Genomic DNA, 15346 nt, shown 5'->3' on the forward strand with positions numbered 1-15346 from the left:
ACCGGGCACGTGCCCAAAGAGGTCACCACCACAGAGCCACTCAGGCCAAGTGCCAAATGAAGAGTACAATCCAGTTTTAAAGGAGTTTGTTGTGAGGGTGGCCTGGGTGGAGAAGTGAGGAAGGATTTAGGTAAACATGGAGGAGACAGGAAGGCTTCCTGGGCATATGTAAATTCCTTACGGCAGGTTATATTGAACATATTCTGAGACAAAGAAACAGATCAGTATCATCGGAGTGGAGGATTTCTGATTCACACTAAGACACTTGAAGTACTGGCCTCCTCTTGGCTCTAGACTCAAATTCAAACACCTTCTGAGAGTCTCCACCAGCTAATCCCACAGTATAACTCCCAATGAATCTCAAACTCAAACAGGAGAACTCGTCATTCTCCTGTATCCTCACATCACCTTTCCAGAGTCCCCCATCTTAGTTAATGATGTCTTCAGGCTCTCTCTCTCCTTCACCCCACACATCTCAAGCTATGACAAAAACCTCCTACTTTTAAGCTATCCAGACTCCCCACTCCAGAGCATCTGCTTAAGTCTGGTCAAACAGTTCCCCTTGAGGACTCCTGACAGCCTGTAGGGTTAAATCCCACTAACTTCTCAGCACACCCTTAGTCCTGTGTGGTCTGTTCTGCTTACTTCATGCGACTTCCTCAACAATTCCTATGTTTCAGCCAGTGCAAGAAACCTTTCCTGAGAAACTCTTTTACATTATTTGATTCCTGCTCCTAGCCACCTCTGTTCCCTATGGTTTTTGCTTTTTTTTTTTGGCCACGCCACACAGTGTATTTGATCTTAGTTCCTCAACCAGGGAGGGATTAAACCTGTGGCCCCTGCAGTGGAAGCACAGTCTTAACCCCTGGTTAAGAGCCAGGGAAGTCCCTAGCTCTCTTATTTTTATCACACTGTTGAGCAATTACTTTCCTACAGGTCTGTCTACCCCACAAATGGTGAGCTTCTTGAGGAAGTGTGTCTTATCTTTGCATTAACACATAAAAACAGCTAAGATTCACCAAACACTTACATTGAACTAAGTTTCTCATGTCAATTCTCTTGTTAATTCCCACAACCTAATAAGTACTGTCATCATACTCAGTGACAAGAGAGGAAACCGAGGCAACAGAGAGCTCATTTGCTCAAGTTCATTTGTCAAGTCCACAGATTTGAATTCAGACGATTCCTGGTCTTAACCACTTAGGACTAGGGCCTCAATAAATGCTTGCCGAAGAGTCCATGATGGTCCCAAAGTATATGATTTAACGCTTTCTTCATTTAAACTCATCTTCTGCGGGAAGAGGGCTGTCATACACCTGTTCCAGAACTCCAGACACAGAGTAACCGAAAGGGCAGCGCCAGTCTAGGCATTTACGGCGGCTGGGAAAGGCCCTTTGCTCCAGAAAAGGACTGTGAGAGCGCGCGGATATGGGTACACACAGGGGAGAAGAACTGGGTCGGAGGAAGGGTCTGGCCACCGCCTGGCAGGCTGCGAAGAGGAGAGGTGGGGGGTCCAGCGTGGGTTCCAGAAGCAGGAAAGGCGAGCAGGTGTGGGATCTAAATTAAGATGAGGGCGGGGAGGGCGCTCCGCTCAGAATGGCACAGCTCAGCCTCCGCCCTCAACGGAGGACCCTCATCTAGGGCGTCTGTAGGTTCTGAGGCCCGGAGTGGGCTGAGACCAGCCCAGAAACACGGGGAACCAAGGCTCGGACGAGGCCCCTCGGTTTTCTGCCCTGAGGTGACAACTGCGTCCCACTTCAACTCTGGCTTCTTCACATAAGTAAACTCCGGGGTGGTGGCACTGTGGGGGAAAAGAGCCGGGAGCCCGGAGGGAAGGGCGGGGGACCCTGGGCCGGAAGGCGTCCCAGGCGCGGCTGGAAGCCGGCGCTCTCTTTCGACGCCACCCGCTGCCCCCGCCCCGGAGCCGGCCGGGACGGCACAACGTCTCCGCCCCCAGCGCACCGCGCACCTCACCTTGAACGCCGCTCCACCCACCGAAATCCTATTGGGCCGGCCGGGCCGAGGCGAGACAGCGATTGGGCGAGGTGGCTCCCGAAGGCCCCGCCCATATCCCCGCCCCCGTCCCCGTCCGCCGGTACTTTGGACGGCGGCGTGGCGCCCCTCCTCCCCGCCCGGTCCCCGCCCCCTGGAGCAAATGCTGCCGAGCTGCGGCCGCCGGGCAGATGCACGCGCTCGGGCCCTTCTAGCAGGCGCGAGCAGTCGCTGGGCGCGCGAAAGCGAAAGAAGGAAGAGGAAGGGAGGGCGGGGGCGGGGTGTTGAGGAGGGGCGGGAGGAGGAAGAGGAGGAGGTTGGAGCGCGCTCGCGCTTGGCCTCGCGCCCGCGCGAAGGGAGGGGGAGAGGGGCGCGCGCGCGCACGCTCGCGTTCTCGCTCGCTCCATCCATCCATCCTCCGGTCGCGGCACGCGCGCGCGCTCCGGGCTCGCGCCGCACCCCCCGCCCGGGAGAGGCGGGCTGGAGTGGGGGGCGGGGGGAGGGGCGCGCGGACGGCGCGCGGACTGCGCGCGGGCGGGGTGAGGTGAGGAGGAGGAGGCGGCGACGGGACGAGAAGGGAGGGGAAGGGGCCATGGCCGCCCGGTGAGGCGGCGAGGCGGGGGGGCGGCCCGACCCCCCGGCCCCGGGCCCTGGGCCCCGGGGAGAGGCGAGGACGGACCGACGGACATGGGGCTCCGGAGCAGCCGCCGCCGCCGCCGCCGCCGGAGGACGCGGCCCTGAGAGGCCGCCGGGCCCCGGCGCGGCCCCCCGGGCGGGGTGAGTACGGGACGGAGACGGGGACGGGGGAGGGGCCTGCGGGGGGCGGGGGGCGGGGCCCGAGGCGGGGCTTGGGCCCCCTCCCCCCAGGTCTGGGTCAGCGCCCCTTCCCCTCCCCCCGGGCCGACGCGGAAACGCCCGGCTTCCCCCGGCTTCCCGGCCCGGCCGGGGCCCCCAGCTCTCCCCCTGTCTGGGTCCCCCCTGGGCGGGGCAGGGCCGGCCGGGGAGGGGGCGCGGGGCCTTTGTTAGGGAGCCAGGCCCCAGCCCCCGGGACAATAGAGACACCCTCCCGGACTCCTCTCCCCGGCCGGCCGGGGCTGTCGGCGGGCGGGGAAGAAGAGGGGTCGGGACGTGTCCCACTCTGCCCACTCTCTAGGGGTCGGTCTGTCCCGGACCGGCGCCGGCCTCCGGCGGCTCGGCTCTCCTCCCCCCAGTCGGTATGATGCAGCAGCAGTGCCGCAGGGACGGGGGAAGAGCCGAGGCCCGGCCTCCTACCCTCCCCAGTGCCCCCGGCTCATTTGTCAGTCCCCACCCCACTCTAGGCCGGCAGCTCCTTAAACTCGTACCCACCGTTCAGAGGGGCCCCGGACTGTGTGCTCTGTTTCTGAATCCTTTGGTGGGGATTCCTGGACTTTGGGGCTCTTGGAGAGACTTCCGGGCTGGTCCTGAGGGAGGGAGGGTGGTTATCTCAAAGAAGAACAGGTAAGGGGAGTGCCCACTCCTGGCATGCCATCCCACCGGATTCTATCTCCTCTTTCTTGCTCATGGTGGCTAGGATGCCCTTTTAGCTCTAGGTTTCTGTGGGCTCTGCTCTCCGTCTGTAGTGGCAGGCTTATTTCAAGGGAAGACAGAGTGGGGTGAAGGTTGTAGGGTCCTAGGGCCATTGCTACTTCTGGTAGCAGTACCCCCCCAAGTGGACATCCTGGCTGAAAGCAGAGGTGACTCTGAGGAGAGCCTGGGGAGGGGGGGGAGTGTATTTAGGAGTCTGTGCAGTTCTTTGCCACACCCTGTGGGTTTGCTTTGAGGCCTTAGAGTTCCTTCTCCTCCCCCTGCTGCATTGCACCATGGGTATGGAAGAGGGGTTTGAGTTTTGGGAACCTGGGGTGAGCTGCTGCCTCCTGTAGACCCAGACTCTGATTGGCAGTAAGAGTCCAGGGCCTGAGTTCAGGCCTGGGAAGGACTAGGCCGCCCTGGGTTTCAGGCCCTGCAGGACCATCCAGACTTAACTGAGGCCTTAGGGAGAGGTGGATCCTGATGCCACCATTAAGCTCTGGGCAGCAAGGTGGGGAGGGGAGGTGGCAGCCGTTGGAGGTGCCTTGGACTCACACCAACATCCCCCCCCAATGTGTGCAGCCGTGTTGCCGCCCGCTGTGCTATGAGCAGTCAGAGCACCGTCTCCACAAGAGTTCACAAATGAAAATGGAGGAAATGTCTTTGTCTGGCCTGGATAACAGCAAACTAGAGGTGAGGGCTCCCCCACGTGTGCCTCCAGTTCTTTCTCTTGATGTCTCTCCTTTGCTATATCTGGAATCCACACCAGAGAGGAATTTGGGTAGTCAGCCTTGTTCCTTAAAGGGAAGAGCCAGCTAAGAAGGCCCAAGGATCTGGAAGAAGAAAGAACTCAAAGTCAAGATGGGGAAAAATGGCAAAGGAAGCTTTATTTTTGGCCAGGGCGAATTGGCAGGAGATTTCGTTGGTGAGAGTTGCCCTCAGTCCATGGGACTGTGACTCTCGTGACCCTGGATGTTCTCCCCTGGGCCCAGGCCATCGCTCAGGAGATATACGCGGACCTGGTTGAGGATTCTTGTTTGGGATTCTGCTTTGAGGTACACCGGGCTGTCAAGTGTGGCTATTTCTTCCTGGACGACACGGACCCTGAGAGCATGAAGGATTTTGGTGAGCGTCAGGGTTGAAGGAGAGCAGCCTAGCCCTGTCCTGGGAGTGCTTGGAGGGTCCTCCTCCAGCAACCACACCAGAGGTAGAACCTGGAGCTCCTGGGAGCTTAGGCAGGGGCTCTGAAGAGGCCACGGGGCCATGGGTGGGAATGAGAGGTAAGGGTCCCTTGCCTGCCCTGATCGCTGCGTCTCTCCTGTCCCCAGAGATCGTGGACCAGCCGGGTTTGGACATCTTTGGACAGGTTTTCAACCAGTGGAAGAGCAAGGAGTGCGTTTGCCCCAATTGCAGCCGCAGCATTGCCGCCTCCCGTTTTGCTCCCCACCTGGAGAAGTGCCTAGGAATGGGTCGGAACAGCAGCCGAATCGCCAACCGCCGGTGAGCGCTTCTCCCTCTGCTGGAACCACAGTGCCCATCTTTTGCAGCCCGTCCCGTGGTGGAGTTCCCCACCACCCCCTGGGACGTTTGGAGGGTGTAGAGGGTGGGTTGTGCCTGGCCCCAGACACTCCCCTCTATGTGTGAAGTCAGGGGCAGAGAGATGGCAGCCTTGACCCTTCCTCTTCCCTCCCCTTGGCAGGATTGCCAATAGCAACAACATGAACAAGTCAGAGAGTGACCAAGAGGATAATGATGACATCAATGACAACGACTGGTCCTATGGCTCAGAGAAGAAAGGTGTTTGGGCATCTGGGGAATTGGGAGGGCCATCGGGGTGAGGCAGGCAGGCAGGAATTGGGTGTGTAACAGTCACAAGTTGTTATCCTGAACGAGGGAGGAGAGTGCAGCTTTGTAACTTTTCTTTAGGTGCCCTTAGGTTGGGAACTTAAAGTGACCCTGCCCTTTACCCTTTTGTCCTACACAGCCAAGAAGAGAAAATCAGACAAGGTGAGAGCTGGGGCAAGCATGAGGGAGATTTGGGCCAAGGACAGATACCCTCCCCTTTGGGCAGGGAGTCCTCGGGTGTCTTGACTCAAGTCTGAGGTCACTGGGTACCTCTCTGGGTTCAGGGCCGAGGGTGTCTGGTGGGCAGGAGGGCATCAGGGGCCTGGGGGGAAGGTGGGAGGAGGGAGTATGGGTGAAGGGCCTCTTACTGGTGGGGAAGAGTAGGAATTTGAGGATGTTTGTCAAATCTTTTTTCCTTCCCTGGGTTCTCGGCTTCCCCTTATCGTTACCCTTTCCCCAAAGCTATGGTATCTCCCATTCCAGAACCCCAATTCCCCTCGAAGATCCAAGTCTTTAAAACACAAAAATGGTAAGTAGGGCTGGAACAATGGGAGTGATTCTAACTATGTCTTCTGGGACTTGTTGCTGGAGGGTGGAGGTGGAGGGGCAGGGGGATTGAGGGAGGGCCTGTGATCCTTCTATCACCCCCACTTCCTCTCTGGTTATTTTCAGGGTTCTCTGTCTGTACCTCTGCATCAAACACCCTTCCCCTTCTTTTTTCTTCTTCAGGGGAACTTAGCAATTCGGATCCTTTTAAGGTGAGTAAGGGCTATCCCTTACAGTTCGCCTCATTGTGAGTTGGGTGGGCTTGGACAAGTGGGGGTCAGAACGCTAAGTATATGGCATGTTTAGGTCTTGGGTCTTCATGTTCTTTGTGGGTCCTAATTCCTTACCCTGGTGCAGTTGGGGTGGAAGGAACTCTTGGAGAACTGCGGGCAATCTTAAGGCCTTGTGCTGAGGGAGGGGTAAGAGGGATTGACTCCACACCCCCACCCTCCCTTCTTTGGCCGTCTCTCCTCTAACCTGTACCTCTGATTCTCACCCAGTATAACAACTCAACTGGGATCAGCTACGAGACCCTGGGGCCGGAGGAGCTGCGCAGCCTGCTCACCACGGTGAGGGATTAGAGAAGGGGGGAAGCCCTTGGGAGCAGGCAGAGCCACAGGCAGTGGTCGAGGCCTTGGAAGAGGCTGGTGCACAGCAGTGAGGGCATCTAGGTCTCTCTCTTGAATTAGGTTTCCTGGCTAGTGTGGTCTGGGACCGTCTGCCATGGACGCCCGGGGGCCATTTCTGAGCACACAGTCTAGCATTTGTACAGAAGAGAGTGGCTAGTGGCTATAGAACAGGCTTCCCCCGTCCCTCCTTTCAGCTTATATTCCTCTTCCAGCAATGTGGGGTGATTTCTGAACACACCAAGAAGATGTGCACAAGGTGAGCTCAGAACCTAGGAAGGGGGCCAGGGGGCCCTCCGGCGCCCTCACCCTGGGCACGGGTCGGGAGTACCTTGGACTTGAGCAACGGGACTCCCACCCTCCCCCTCCCCTCCTGTAGGCCTTAGGCCACAATCTGGGGCCTCTTCATTCATCCCTTCCCGGTCTGTCCATCCCTCCCGCCTCTGCTGAGGGGAGGGGCTTCACCTGTGTTCCTCAGACCCTCTCTGCCTTGTCAGGGTCTGATCATTCTCTCCCCGCCAGGTCCCTACGCTGCCCCCAGCATACAGATGAGCAGCGGAGAACCGTGCGGATTTATTTCCTCGGATCCTCAGCGTGAGTGACCCTCCAGGAAGGATGGTGGGTTGGGGAAGGTGAGGGTGATGGCTAGCATCCCTGAAGCCCTTCTCTGACCTCTTCCTCCCCAGTGTCCTTCCAGAGGTCGAGAGTTCCCTGGATAATGACAGCTTCGACATGACTGACAGCCAGGCCCTGATCAGCCGGCTTCAGTGGGACGGCTCCTCTGATCTCTCACCCTCTGATTCAGGCTCCTCCAAGACGAGTGAGAATCAGGGGTGGGGTCTAGGTAGGTGAGATAGCTGGGCCCCAGGGGCTCTCTGCCTGAAGCGGAGTGCGGGGGACCTTGCATTCCCCTGCCACAACCCTCCCCTCAACCCTCTTGCTTCTTTCCTCTTCAGGTACCAACAGTTCCGAGTCACGGAAAACCAAGAAAAAGAAATCCCATCTGAGCCTGGTAGGGACTGCCTCCGGCCTGGGCTCCAACAAGAAGAAAAAGCCAAAGCCACCGGCGCCCCCGACGCCCAGCATCTATGATGACATCAACTGACTTGGGTACAAGGGGATAGCCTTTGGCTGAGCAGAGCCGTCTCTCCCGACCCCCACCCAGGCGGCACAGCCTGGCAAATGGACGGCTGCTGGGGGTTTGGGCTTGGGAAGCTTGGTGGGCCAGGCAGGCAGAGGATCCAATTATGCACCCCTGGGGGGTGTCAGGGTCTTCTGCGATGGAGCGCGAGCCCTCAGCGTGCAGGACTCAGACCTGGACATATTATGCCTTGGACATAAGTTTGGCGGGGAGGCGGTTTTCCTATTTATTCTGTGAGTTACTGGATGTCCAGCTAGGCCAGGGGCCTGACCTGGGCACTGTGCCAGGGCACTGCCGCCCCCCCCACCCCAGGAACTGGACTAAGCCCTGCCGAGGAGCATCATGGCTACCCGGGAGGCCACGGGTTGGAAGCTGAGCCTGGAGGGGGCCTCCCCCAGCTGCCCTCAGCAATGTGAATGGGTCCGGTGCTTGGAGCTGAGGGGCAGGGCTGGGCGTGTCCTGTCTGTGTGCAGAATCCTATCAAATGCCCCCATCCCAGGGGGAGGCAGGCATGGTGAGCTGTCTGCTGAGGTAGGCGTCCCGAACTAGCGCCGCCTTCCCTGCCCCTCACAGGGGCAGCCCTTTCCCCTCAGTCCCCGGGGGCCTCCTTGGCAGCAGGAGCTGTCCTTTTGTTGTTGGGTGCCAGGAAAGGGCCTCCAGCCTCTACAGCTTCAAGGAACGGGCACGGGGAGGGTAGGAAGAGGGAGCTATGTATCAGGATGACTCCCCCCCTGCCTCTCCTCCCTGACCCAGGGCTGGCGAGGAGTGGGGCCCCAAGGTGAGGTGCTGCTTTATTTGAAATGTTTTCTTACCTCATTCCCTGCCCCAGGAAGGGGCCCAGCCTCACCCTCCTGGGGTGGCCCCATGTTCCTCCTGCCTACCCTGCCCCACTGCCCTCCCGGGGCAGCCCAGGTTCCCAACTGCTGCTTGCCACCCCCCCTCTTTCACCTTGACCAGCTTCAGTTCCTCTCTCGATGCTCCTGCCTCCAAAGCCTGCCCTGTCTTCCCTTCCTTTTGCCGCTTTTAAGTTATTTATTCTGTACTTGTGGTTTGGGGCTCTGAGGAAAATCCTGATCTTTTACCTCTCCCCCCTTGCTAGGAGTGGGGCGGGAAGAGAGAGTGGTCTCTGTATTGTGGGCTGTCCGGAGGGGGCGGGGTGCCATGCCTGGGCAGTGCCCCCCTGCGGGACTGTCGTGCCAGTGTGCCCACCTGCCTGGTCTACATCCTGAAGAGATGTATCATTCAACCTCCACACGGGCACCATCGCTCCCAGGAACCGAGCTGGAGGTCTGCAGTCCAGGGTGGGAGCAGAACTGATGGCTCCAGGGATGGAGCTGACCCTGAACCATGTTCTCTGGCACTCGCTGGACGTGACCCCTGCCCTCCTCCCAGGAGGAGCCATCCCACATTTGGGTAGTTAGTACCCAGGACTGATCGGACTGATCTGGGTTAGGGACCCTAGAGGGTTAAGGGAACAACAGAGATGGGGCTGCAGTACCCTGTCTGGAACCCCAATCTCGCCCTGGGTGGCTCTGATTGTGGCTGATGCCTGGTTACAAATTGATTTTTAACCCAAGAATTATGATTATTTTTTAAAAAGCCAAACAGATTTTGGCAGGAGTTAGAATAAAGCCTGGGGCCTGGGCTCCTCCGTTCTCGCCCCTCCACAGCCTTCTTCCTCCACGGGGAGGCCAGAGGGCAAGGAGGATCTCAGCCAGCCTCCAGCCTGCTCCCAGATGAAGACCTGGGAGCGGGTTGGAGGTGAAGGGAGGAAGGCTGCAGGCCACTCTCCCTTCTGAGAGGCAGTTGCAGCTCAGGCCCTAATACACCCTTTCCCCTCTGGCCTCTCCGTTTCCCCCTTCTGGTTGGAGGAGGGAGAAGTGGGAAGTAGTTTGGGAACTGGTTTGTCCACATCCACTTCCCCATTGTTCCTTGGCCCGCCCTCAGGGCAGAGCCCCCTGCCCAGGCTGGGTAAGAGATGGGCTTGGTCCAGCAGGGACCCTGAGGGAGCAAACCCCCTTCCTTCTGGGGAGAGTGTGCCCCCCCTACCATGTAGTTGAACAGGGGCTAGGAGCTCTCCACTCCCTTCCCTTTAACAGCAGGCTGTGTGGGTTTCAATTCCCATCCTTCCCACCCCGGCTAGGTGTCGTCCACCCTGTATCCTATCATGTGTCTGAGTGTGTGGGGGGGTTCTGTACTAATTTCCATGGCCGGTGGCTTTTCCTTCCATGCATCACTCCCCCCCGCATGCCCAGGGGCCACCCGCCTGGCATTACCGCATGCTGGGGTCATTGGGGGAGGGGGGTGGGGCTCACGCTGTCCTGTGGTCTTGAGATTTTTATTTTTGCATATGTAATCCATCCTGTACAGGTAGCTAACTTTGTAAACGCTGTGTATTCCCCCTGCCCCCATGGCTGCTGGTGTAAATAAACTGCATCTCCCGTTGGTAGCCCGGCCTGCCCACCCTCATTCCCATGTTGCTGGGGGCAGAGCAACCAGCGTTCTTTTCATGTCACAGGAGACACCACAGCCACAGAATGGAACTTTATTCAGTCACAGATACTGACCCTCCATCCAAGAGCCCCAGAGGCAAGGGCCTGGGGCCCAGTGCTCCCTACCCAGAGCTGTCCTTGGGGCTGGGCAGGGTAGGACACTGGCTGGCAGCCAGAACTGCCTCTTGCTTACAGCCTTAGGCCTAGGTTAGCAGCAGCTGTGGCCTGGCCTCTCCTGGTGCTGGGGGCTTGGCTTTGTGCCCCAGTCCCCTTCCTGACTGAGCTCTATAAAGGACTATTTAAAAAAAAAAAAAAAAAAGAATATAAGCAAAGTGCTTTGGAAAAAAGGGAGAACACTGGAAACTGTCCAGAACACAGGGAACACCCTATTCCCGCTAAGGGGTGGAGGGAGAAGGTAGAGGCGGCCAGGTGCCCACAGGGGAAGCTGACACAAACTTCACTCCTGCCTGTATGATTTTAGGCTCAAAAGAAGGATGTTCCACTAGGAAACCGAGAGAGACTCCAGGTTCCCTACAGAAATGCTGGGGCCATGCTGAGCTGCCCTGGCAGGCAGTCCTGGGGGCAGAGGAGCAGACATGCAGGATAATGGAAGGAGCTAGGGCCACGGCTGGGAGGGAATCCTCAGAGCCCAGGCTCCCTGTTGAGCTGGGCCACCAGCTCAGTTCTGAATTTCAGGACCTTAGAAGTGAAGGAAGATGACATTCTCGTTTCTACCTGAGTTGTGCTTGCACAGAGGGACTCTCTGTCTCCTCATGGACGTGAGGGGAATGCTCATGCCTGCCTCCTGAGTCCTATGGAGGAGGACCCGCCACATCCTTTCCACCCCTCCTTCCCAGGCCCTTGGGCCCAGCTCTGGCCAGGAATGGGGGGAGGCCATAAAGGAGGAAAACCATGCCTTTCATTTTCTCCCTGTGGTCCTTATCGTCCATACATCCCAAATACTAGGAAGCTGAAGAAGACAGTGACCCCCACCAGGGAGACTGTGGCAGGTGCTGTGAAGAACTGGCGGTAATTGATACGGAAGTACCAGACCACACCCAGCAGCACCACAAACACAGGCACCATGAGGCTGCCCACACTGACACCGAGGTTGGGTGGCTCAGTGGCTGAGGAGGGGGCCAGGGAGCTCGACGGGCCTGCAACAGCTGACCCAGGGGGTGAGCGGTGACAGTGAATCACACAGTTGTCGGTAATGTTCAGGGAACGCAGTGTGCGGGCTGGGTCCTGCAGCAGGCGGCCCTGGTAGATCAGTTTCATCTGGCTCTCCTGTCCAGGGAAGTATTTACTGTAAGGGTGAGACAGAAGGAAAGACAGAGGATGAGGAATGAGAAGGCCGAAAGGCAAGGCACTGGGGGGTGGGGGGAAATTGCAGGGTGGGTTTCTAAGGCCCCATAGGGGCTGCACTTGACACTTCCAAGCCCACATACCTCTTCAGAGCACCCACAGTATCCTCTGGCCTGGCCACAGCGAGCTCCTCCGTGTCATTGAGGAATTTGAGCCGCACACTGATGAGGCTGGGGCTGGAAGGCAAGCAGGTGCTATCCTCCGATCTCACAGGTGCCTCCAGACTGCTGTTTCCTGGGCCCGCTTGTCTTTTGGGCAGGCCTTGGATGTCAAGCAGATGCTCAAGGCTGGGCTCAACACCACCCCCAGCTCCAGGTTCCCCGGTGGGGTCCCCCCCACCTTCGCCAGCCTCTTCAGCCTTCTCATCATTACCCTCTGATGGATGGGGGAGTTCAGTTGGCTCTGGGGTGCCTTGGCCCGCTACCAGATGGTCCACATGCCCCAGGTGAAGGACGGATGTGTCGCCAGCTGACACAATAGTGCCCAGGAGCGGGTTGCTACCGCTGTCTGCTACGTAGGTAGAGAGCCAAGCTAGGACCAAGGCTAGAATGAGCACCACCACACCCGCCACCACAGTCACCTCATTACCCACACCCTCAATAAGGGTGACATCAGAGAGCTCCATGGCCTGGCTGCTGACTGGGTCCACACTGCAGGAACAAAGGGGGACAGTATCAGCAGGGCATGAGAGATTGCAACCAGGTTTCTTGTTTAGGTTCTAACTGACCTGGCCCTGAAAGAAAATGCAGTTCAGTATCCTAAAGAGACACAAACCTCCTAACTCTGGACCCCCAATCTATAGCTAAGGATTTACTCTTTGCCTCTATTGTGAAATGCTGGCTTTCAGGTTGCACACCCTTCCTCTCTCACATTCCAACCCCCCAGTAAGCATGGATCACCAAGAAAACGTTACAGTTTTGTTGTTGCTGCTGCTGTTACTGTCTGTTGCTTTTCTGGGAGGTGGGGAAAAACATTTGCTGCTTTGAGCCCTGAGTTTCTCTAGGATTTCTCTCTTTTGGTAAAGCAACTGTGCTCCCCTGGGATGCCTCTAAGGTGGCTTCAGGGGAACCAAAAAAGCCTGGAATATTTTATTTGGGAGTTCCTTTGGAGGCACAGCAGAGCCACTCTTGCCAGATTGTGTCATTTGAACCCACTCTCATTCAATCATGGATTGAAGTCCAGATGTCAAGAGCCAAAGAAAATCAACTTATCAAGAGCAAAATCAGACCACCCCAAAGGGACACCTCTGTAGGGACCATCAGCAAACACTGTGTGTGTCTCCTCTGAAATTCTTCGGCAGCAGAACAGGGCAGACACCAGAAACACCACCCTCCTAGGTCACCGTAGGCTCACAACTACAAAACCACTACCTGCATGGAACTGATTCAGAAAATATTCCAAAATGGCTCCCAGAGCCCATATCACAATCTCCCTTTTTGTAATGTGTTCTTGACAGTTTCTTAGAAAGGTAGGAAGGATCTCTGTTTGCTCCTTGGAGCACCTCTTTCCCTTGGAGAATCTCCTGCTTTCACAGCTGTCCTTGGGCAAATCCAGTCTGATGATTATCATAACCTGATTGTTCTCACAGTGCCTTATCTACCTACCCATCTCTCCACTAAACTCCTGAAACATCACATGTGTTTCTCTATGTACCACAGTGCCCAGCATAATCCCATAGCAGTTGCTCAAAAATTATTTGTGGAACATACCAACATGTGAATATTTTTTCACCTCCTAATTTGGTACGTGGGCCCTGGAGTCAGGAAAACAAAAACAGAAACCCCAAAACTAATTATAACCCTCGTCTTGCCTCTTACTAGCTCTATAACCTCAATTTTCTTAGAGCCTCAGCTTTCTCATCAGTAAAATGGGGTTAAAAATAGTACCTACCTCATAAGGTTGTTTTGAAGATGACGGGAAATCATCGAAGCAAAATACTTAGAACAGTGCCTGGCACATTGCAATTGTTTAGTAAACAAATAGTACCAATTATTTATCACTCAACAACTAACCCCTGATGGTAAGAAGGTTGGCATTAACCCTGATTTACAGAAAAGGAAACTGCCGCGAACAGAGGCAAAAACGACTGGCACTGGCACAGGCACAAGGAACTTTCGAGGAGAGGGACCGGGTAGGACCCCAGGTTTCCCTCCTCAGAGGCCTTTGCTCTCCTCAACCTGTGAGCGACCCTGATAGCACGGTGAGGAGGGGTCTCCGATCCTGCCTTTCCTGACGCGAAGGCTCCGCGTTTGGGCGGTCCTATTCCCGCGGCGCTGGAGAGGGGTCCGTGGGGCCACTCGAGCCAAAAGGCTGCCTAGTTCCTACTGCTGTACCCAAAACTCGTTTCTCCCAGCCAGCGAGGGGTAGAATCGGGTGAAGGGGTCACAAACCATCCACACCCCTCAAACTTCGGGGCGGGGCTGGGACACTGGGGGCGGGGCTTGAGTACGCAGAGGAACATGGGAAATTAAAGGGGGACTGGACGGGTACAGCACCTGGATAAGGAAGGCAGGCCTCACCTGAAACGGCCAGAATAAGTGTTTTGACTTCGCCAAGACGGCCTGTGGACTCACCTTTCCGTAGGGGCCGGGGGAGGGGCTGACTAGCCCCGTTTCTACCCAGGGTATGGTCTCTTCCGGCTTCTCCCGGAAGCTGTTAGAACCAGAGACAGGAAGTTCCGCCCCCGTGCCTTGCAACGATGACGAAAATCTACGTATAGCGGGCTGACGTAAACGTATTCTTTAAATAAAAGGGACAGGTTTCTTAGCGGAAGGAGGGGCGGAGTCATGGTTGGCGGGATCCTGGTCCTCCCAGGGCAGAGCCACGCCTAGTGGGCGAGGTCTACGAAGCCAAGGGTTGAGGGGCAGGGCCAGGAGGAAATTAGGGGAGGTGCTTGGGAGAAGGGGTGTGGCTTCGCATCTGGACGTACAAGCAGGCTGGCACCGTTGGGCAGAGCAGAGCGTCTTTTTCCTCTTCGCAACTTTCTTCTTCCGGCCTTGCTCCAAGCCTCCCGGGCTGATTGGATTTATTACTAGTCTGCAACGCGCTTTGAGCTCTGGGTTAGCCGAATCAGCCGAGACTGGTCTTTCTGACCTCCAAGAGTTCAACTCGGGACTAGACGGGATTACAGACAATTTAATCACCGTCCGGTTCTCCGAGAATGCGGCCCCAGGTAGTGTGGATCCTTGGTAAATAAGGCAAGAAACCATTTCAAAGAAGGCACAGATTCCTTGCAGGCTTAGGGCACGGGAAAAGCAGGAGCCCCAAGAAAGGGGGAAATGGTTCAGCTTACAAGAGGATTTTTGCAATTAAAATTTGTTCTAAAGACGTTCTGTGGCGGGGTGAGGAGATGCTGTTGTTTTCCGGTGAACTATTGATTGAAGTATAAATAATACAGACGGGCAAACTCAAAAGCGAAGAGCTCGGTAGTTTTCACCAACTGAACACATCGGTGGAACCGGGACTCAGATCAAGCAACAGAAAATGACCACAGAATGGCCCTTCAGTCCTCTTCCAGCCACTCACTTCCAAAGAGTAGTCACTATTCTGATTTCTACCACCATAGATTAGTTTTCTGGTTTTGTATTTTGTACAAGTGGAATCAAACTATGTACTCTTGGTGTGTGGCTTTTTTTTTTTCTTTTTCAGCCTTTTTTATTGTGGTAAAATATAAATAAAACTTAACATTCTTGACTATTTAAAGTGTCTAATTCAGTGGTATTAATTCACAGTGTTGTGTACCCATCATTACTGTCCATTTTCTTGTATCCATTTTTCCTCCTCCCCACTTT

The 15346-nt window shown here is 56.3% G+C and overlaps 3 protein-coding genes across 22 annotated transcripts; 1 reads left to right on the forward strand and 2 right to left on the reverse strand.

Annotated features, from left to right (window-relative positions):
* Positions 1-1037: 1037 nt before the first annotated feature.
* Positions 1038-3287, reverse strand: LOC147351473 (uncharacterized). The gene is made up of 3 exons (XM_086361019.1): positions 3265-3287; positions 1975-2970; positions 1038-1557 (listed from the first exon to the last, which is right to left on the reverse strand). Exons 1-3 carry the CDS (start codon positions 3285-3287, stop codon positions 1275-1277), a joined length of 1302 nt encoding a protein of 433 aa, XP_086217145.1. The 3' UTR covers positions 1038-1274.
* ATXN7L3 (ataxin 7 like 3) lies at positions 2628-10147 on the forward strand. Of its 14 annotated transcripts, none has more exons than XM_086357406.1 (13): positions 2628-2769; positions 4123-4233; positions 4533-4665; positions 4869-5040; positions 5240-5337; positions 5525-5547; positions 5848-5914; positions 6058-6143; positions 6432-6500; positions 6755-6816; positions 7080-7151; positions 7244-7401; positions 7514-10147. In XM_086357406.1, the coding sequence occupies exons 2-13, from the start codon at positions 4183-4185 to the stop codon at positions 7660-7662; spliced, it is 1140 nt and encodes a 379-aa protein (XP_086213532.1). In that variant the 5' UTR covers positions 2628-2769; positions 4123-4182; the 3' UTR covers positions 7663-10147. The 14 variants fall into 14 exon arrangements, with proteins under 14 accessions (XP_086213532.1, XP_086213536.1, XP_086213540.1 ...); XM_086357410.1 differs by having other exon boundaries at positions 6773-6816; XM_086357414.1 differs by having other exon boundaries at positions 6115-6143.
* An 80-nt stretch (positions 10148-10227) lies between these two features.
* On the reverse strand, positions 10228-14198 carry TMUB2 (transmembrane and ubiquitin like domain containing 2). 7 transcript variants are annotated; one of them, XM_086357425.1, is made up of 4 exons: positions 14129-14198; positions 11928-12205; positions 11639-11816; positions 10228-11496 (listed from the first exon to the last, which is right to left on the reverse strand). In XM_086357425.1, the coding sequence occupies exons 2-4, from the start codon at positions 12178-12180 to the stop codon at positions 11130-11132; spliced, it is 798 nt and encodes a 265-aa protein (XP_086213551.1). In that variant the 5' UTR covers positions 12181-12205; positions 14129-14198; the 3' UTR covers positions 10228-11129. The 7 variants fall into 7 exon arrangements, with proteins under 7 accessions (XP_086213551.1, XP_086213552.1, XP_086213550.1 ...); XM_086357426.1 differs by having other exon boundaries at positions 14075-14198; XM_086357424.1 differs by lacking the exon at positions 14129-14198 and adding an exon at positions 13446-13982.
* Between the last annotated feature and the right edge of the window lie 1148 nt (positions 14199-15346).

The sequence above is a fragment of the Bos grunniens genome, chromosome 19 (assembly GCF_055505025.1).
Source record: "Bos grunniens cultivar Pamir isolate PY7600 chromosome 19, Bosgru_T2T1.0, whole genome shotgun sequence".
In the NCBI taxonomy this organism is placed as follows: domain Eukaryota; kingdom Metazoa; phylum Chordata; class Mammalia; order Artiodactyla; family Bovidae; genus Bos; species Bos grunniens.

Bases quoted from the DNA above. Each gene is read 5' to 3' on its own strand.
- LOC147351473 (XM_086361019.1), bottom strand. From the start codon at position 3,287: ATGAGCCGGGGGCACTGGGGAGG. The intron at 2,971-3,264 runs GTAGGAGGCCGG...TGCCCCGCCCAG, and splicing joins AGCCGGGGGCACTGGGGAGG to GGGGGACCCAGACAGGGGGA. The intron at 1,558-1,974 runs GTGAGGTGCGCG...ATCTTAATTTAG, and splicing joins TGGGTGGAGCGGCGTTCAAG to ATCCCACACCTGCTCGCCTT.
- ATXN7L3 (XM_086357405.1), top strand. From the start codon at position 4,024: ATGCCACCATTAAGCTCTGGGCAGCAAGGTGGGGAGGGGAGGTGGCAG. The intron at 5,041-5,239 runs GTGAGCGCTTCT...TCCCCTTGGCAG, and splicing joins AGCCGAATCGCCAACCGCCG to GATTGCCAATAGCAACAACA. The intron at 7,402-7,513 runs GTAGGTGAGATA...TTTCCTCTTCAG, and splicing joins GAATCAGGGGTGGGGTCTAG to GTACCAACAGTTCCGAGTCA.
- TMUB2 (XM_086357421.1), bottom strand. From the start codon at position 13,480: ATGATTTCCCGTCATCTTCAAAACAACCTTATGAG. The intron at 12,206-13,445 runs GTAGGTACTATT...TTGTTCCTGCAG, and splicing joins CTTCAAAACAACCTTATGAG to TGTGGACCCAGTCAGCAGCC. The intron at 11,497-11,638 runs GTATGTGGGCTT...TCACCCTTACAG, and splicing joins ACTGTGGGTGCTCTGAAGAG to TAAATACTTCCCTGGACAGG.